The 4,205-nt window shown below is 67.0% G+C and overlaps 1 protein-coding gene across 3 annotated transcripts; it reads left to right on the top strand.

Moving 5' to 3' along the window:
- The first annotated feature begins 6 nt into the window (after nucleotides 1-6).
- On the top strand, nucleotides 7-4,199 carry TTC24 (tetratricopeptide repeat domain 24). Of its 3 annotated transcripts, none has more exons than XM_023534361.1 (3): nucleotides 7-1,659; nucleotides 2,736-3,417; nucleotides 3,607-4,199. In XM_023534361.1, the coding sequence occupies exons 1-3, from the start codon at nucleotides 1,387-1,389 to the stop codon at nucleotides 3,996-3,998; spliced, it is 1,347 nt and encodes a 448-aa protein (XP_023390129.1). In that variant the 5' UTR covers nucleotides 7-1,386; the 3' UTR covers nucleotides 3,999-4,199. The 3 variants fall into 3 exon arrangements, with proteins under 3 accessions (XP_023390129.1, XP_011364801.1, XP_023390130.1); XM_011366499.2 differs by having other exon boundaries at nucleotides 1,514-1,659; nucleotides 2,711-3,417; XM_023534362.1 differs by having other exon boundaries at nucleotides 1,518-2,400; nucleotides 2,711-3,417.
- The last annotated feature ends 6 nt before the right edge of the window (nucleotides 4,200-4,205 follow it).

Raw genomic sequence — 4,205 nt, 5'->3', positions numbered from 1 at the left:
GGGGACCCTGGGATTTGCAGTCCGGCCGGGCGGGCCCCGCGCTCCCTCCCCGCGGACCCCGGACACCTCCTTCTCATCCGCCCGGCCCTTTCCAGGCGTCGGGGTGTGTGCAGCCTTCTCGCATCCTGACTGTATTTGTCGTCCCTAAGGGGCCCACAGAGGTGGGGAGAGGAGGAAGGACCAGGAGGCGGGGAGGCCGTGGCTAAGGCAGAGCACGAGAGGACATGAGCAACCAGAGGCTTAGAAGTGCCGCCCCGCTGAAAACGCGCAGAGCCAGGGCCAGCTCCAGGGCGAGCCCCTGACCACTGCGGACCGCCGGCCCCCGAGGCCATGGGCGCCAGACCGAGAGGAGAGGTGTGCTGGAGAGCGGCTGTGGAAGGGGGAGCGGCCGGACCGGGAGCTGCAGGAGGGGCGGCCACATGGGCGTCTACCAGCTCGGGGACCCGGGCGTGGGCCACCGGCTAAGGCGGAACGCAGCGTGGGCGGGTTAGAGGAAGCGGGAACTGCCCCTGGACAAGCTCGGTCTAGGAGGCACTGGCCTGTCGCTGGAGTTAAAATCAGGGAGGCGGAAGCGCAGGTCAAGCGGGAAAGAGCAAAGGGCAGAGTGAACGAACGAGAGAATGATGCAGACAGATCGCCGGATCGCTGAGAGCCACTGGAAGTGCGGTGACAGCGGCCTCAGTCCCTGTGTCTCCCCAAATCACCCCGCCTCGGGGAAGCCCCGGAGTCCACAGCAGACTGAGCAGCCCGTCTGGCCCCGGCCAGGCTGAGGTGGCTCCTGCAGGCCCGGCCGTGGGCCGAGGAGCCTCGGACCTGGCACGGCAGGCCCTGGGCGAAGGCCCCGGGCGGAGGCCCCGGGCAAACGCGGCTGAGCCCCACCGTTCCCTCAGAGTTCCCTTCGTTTCTAGCAAAGCCCCCTCTACTTAGAAGAGGCCCGTTCCCAGGTCAGCGAGGACATTGCTCTCTGATGCAGGCCACCCAGGGGCCTGCCGTCCTCCCATGACGCAGAACTCGGGGGGCTGCGGATCCGCGGAGCCAGGAAAAGGGGGTCCGCGGGCAGCGAGGCTCTTCTGATGCCCAGGCCTTTCCTGACCATCGACCTTTCGCCCTGTTCCCATCTGCGAAACTACCCCGCAGAAGCGCAGCGCGCGAGCGCGCGTGCCCACGTGCGTGCGGGAGGGTTCGCTTTCGGAGCGGCCCGAGCCTCTTTAAAGCTGGCCGTCGCAGCTAGTGGAGGGGACCCAGCCGCAGAAAGCCCGGGGTCTGGTCCCAGCTGCCCGACTGCTCTGTGACCTCTGGCAGGTCACACCTGCGGTCTGAGCCTGGCCCCCTCCTCTGTGAAAGGGGGAGACGGTCTTTGAGGTTGTAGCCAATAACAGACCCACGATGCTTGACTCATTGCTCCCAGTCAAAGACCTGAGGGATATGTCTGCAGGGGTGGGACAGGGCAGGCAATGGAACCCAGGCATCCGTGCCCAGGCACCCCCGGGGTCCAGCACTACGATAGGTCACCTGATCTGTCAATCAAAGAATCCCCTAGGAGCGGAGGGCGGTACTTGGTTGTCTGGTAACCCCCAGGGCTCTGAGCTAAGAGCCAGGGGCGGTAACTTAAGCCAGAGGGACCATTCCAGAAAGCCATCTGCGGAGAAGATCGAGGAGGTAAGGTGTCTCCCGGCTGAGGCCCCAGGACGGAGCGATGGCCCCAAAGAGGCAGGATTCCTGGGTGTTGTCAGGCGCAGGAGGAGTTTCTATAGAAGGGGAAAGTACCATCTCAGCCGCTTCTCCTAAAACAGGGCGGGGGTGTTGAGACCCCAGTGCCTGGGTCTCTCTCCTGTTCCAGCACCGGGGAGCAGAGCTTGGGAACAGGCCCCACCTCTCTAGAGGAGAGGCCCTGTCCGGAAGCAGAGCCGATGAAAGAGCGTCCTGGGTTTAAGGGCGCCTGGAGAGCAGGGTGTGGGGGCGGGGGCCGGAACCAGCCAGCAGACGGGGGAGAAAGGGTCCCCCGGGGCAGACAGCAAGAGGGCAGCAGGCGGCGGCCTCGTTCCTGGAAGTTGGCCCCTTGCCAGTTCAGGAGCCTCCTGGGCTTGGTGCCCCCCGCACGTGGCAGGGGCTCCCCGAGCGTCTGCTGACGTGGTTTGAGCTACGTCTTGAGATGCGGCAGGAGCACCTAGATTATGAGTGGGTGGTGCGTGCGATGACGCGGGGGCGGGGCAGACGCTGGAGGACGGGCCCTGCCAACCGTGAGAGTGGCCGCGTCGGGCCGTCTTAAGTGCGTTAGACGCCGTGACCAGCCATCTCCGGGCGCTTTCATCTCGTCTGGTCAGCGTTTATTGGGATAAATGTGTGATAAACAGCTACCTGCTCTGTGCCAGGCCCTTCAAGTCGCTCCAAATCGAATAGGTGAGAGAGACACGAGAAGTGCCAGCTCTGGCCCCGTGTGACACATGCCAGGCGGCACGTGGAGGGCAGAGGGAAGCTGGCCGAGGGGCGGGCCGTTCGGAAGGAAGCTATTAACCTGCAGGAGGGAGGGCTAAGAATTGGCCGGGCATTACGGTGACAGTGGCGTAGATGAAGCAAAGCGCGGTGGCACGGGAGGTTCCCGCAGCCCAGGGATCTCAGCCGGGCAGGGAAGCCGCCGCACCGCCTGACAGGGCCTCTGCTTGGGGGGTGCCGAGGGCGCTGTGCTGAACCCCGTGCTCTCCGTTGTCAGCGCCATGTCTTCCCCCTCCCCCGAGGACGCCCCGCGAGAGCCTGAGCCGGAGCGCTCAAGCGCCAAGAAGGAAAAGAAGAGAAAGTGGCCACAGCGGGGGGCCAGCATCCTGGGCCTCACCAGGGCTGGCCACAGGGCCCTACTGGCCGGCCAGGACCAGGAGGCCTTGACCAGCTTCCAGAGGGCCTTCCTCCTGGCCTCCGAGGCCCCACGAGAAAGGGACACCCTCGTCCTCCAGGCCTGTGCCTTCAACCTGGGGGCCGCCTACGTGGAGACCGGGGACCCAGCCCGAGGCCTCGCGCTGCTCCTGCGAGCCCAGCCTGAGGGGCAGGCACAGGGCGGGCGTCACGGCGACCAGTGTTTCAACGTGGCTCTGGCCTACCATGCCCTGGGTGACCTGCCTCAAGCTTTGGCCTGGTACCGCAAGGCCCTGGGCCACTACCAGCCACTCTGTGACCAGGGGCGAGCCCAGGCAAAAATGGGAGCCTGCTACCAGGCTCTGGGGCAGCCCGAGCCAGCAGCTCACTGCCTGCAGGAAGCGAGCCGGGCCTATGCGCAGGCCGGGCAGCCGCGGGCTGCAGCCCTGGCGCTGGGGGCCGCGGCGGGCTGCATGCTGAGCAGCGGGCAGCACGCGGTGAGCGAGGTGGTGCGGGTGCTGCAGGAAAGCCGGAGGCTCGCAGAGAGGAGCGCCGAGCGGGGGCTGCTGGGTGAGGCCTTTGGGCTGTGGGGACGTTCGGGCCGGGCGACACTCAGAGGTGGGGTGGAAGCAGAGGCCTTTCTGAGGGCTGGGGAAGGGGCCGGTGGGCCTTGGGGAAGGAGCGTGGGACGGGGGCTACCCCAGTGCAGCCTCGGTCACATCCGGCCTGGCTACCCGTGACCTTGGCCTGGCCCCCCAGGGCGGCTGTACAATGACCTAGGCCTGAGCTACTCCCAGCTCCGGCTGTTCCCGCTGGCGGCGGAGGCCTTCCTGCAGGCGCTGCCCCTGTGCCGGGCGCCGGGAGAGGCGGCCACGGTGCTGACAAACCTCGGGATGGCCCACAACGCCCTCGGCAACTACCAGGAGGCCCGGGAGTTCCACCGGAAGGCTGCCGCCCTGCACGGTGCGTGCCAGGGCCTGGGGAATCCGTCTGGGACCGAGGGACTGAGAGGGGGTCCAGCAGGGGCCCCAAAGCTGAGGAGTGGCTGGACCTTTAGGACCGGTTATGGGCCTGGGGATGCAGGAGGTGGGTGGCCAGGCAGGGCAGAGGGTGCTGGGCCCAGAGGCCAAGGCCAGGGGCTGGGAGGGTAGCAGCGGGCAGAGAGAGAGCCATTCACGCCCGCCTTGCCCGCTGCACAGAGATGCTGCCTGGCTCGGACTGGCGGGGGCCAGCGGAGCGGGGAGACTTTCAGGCCCAGGGTCAGGGCTGAGAGACGCTGGCTGTCAGGAGTCCAGGTCTCTGCCACCTCTGGAGGGGTGCCTGTGGCACCCCGTTGGGGCAGGGTCCTGACGCCCACG

The sequence above is a fragment of the Pteropus vampyrus genome, unplaced genomic scaffold (genome assembly GCF_000151845.1).
Source record: "Pteropus vampyrus isolate Shadow unplaced genomic scaffold, Pvam_2.0 Scaffold124, whole genome shotgun sequence".
NCBI classification, from domain to species: domain Eukaryota; kingdom Metazoa; phylum Chordata; class Mammalia; order Chiroptera; family Pteropodidae; genus Pteropus; species Pteropus vampyrus.
This window is presented reverse-complemented; position numbering and strand designations above follow the sequence as displayed.

Excerpts from the sequence above, each read along its gene's own strand:
- TTC24 (XM_023534361.1), top strand. The coding sequence starts at position 1,387 with ATGCTTGACTCATTGCTCCCAGTCAAAGACCTGAGGGATATGTCTGCA. Across the intron at positions 1,660-2,735 it reads CTGCGGAGAAGATCGAGGAG|GACGCCCCGCGAGAGCCTGA; the intron begins GTAAGGTGTCTC and ends CCCTCCCCCGAG. Across the intron at positions 3,418-3,606 it reads CGCCGAGCGGGGGCTGCTGG|GGCGGCTGTACAATGACCTA; the intron begins GTGAGGCCTTTG and ends CTGGCCCCCCAG.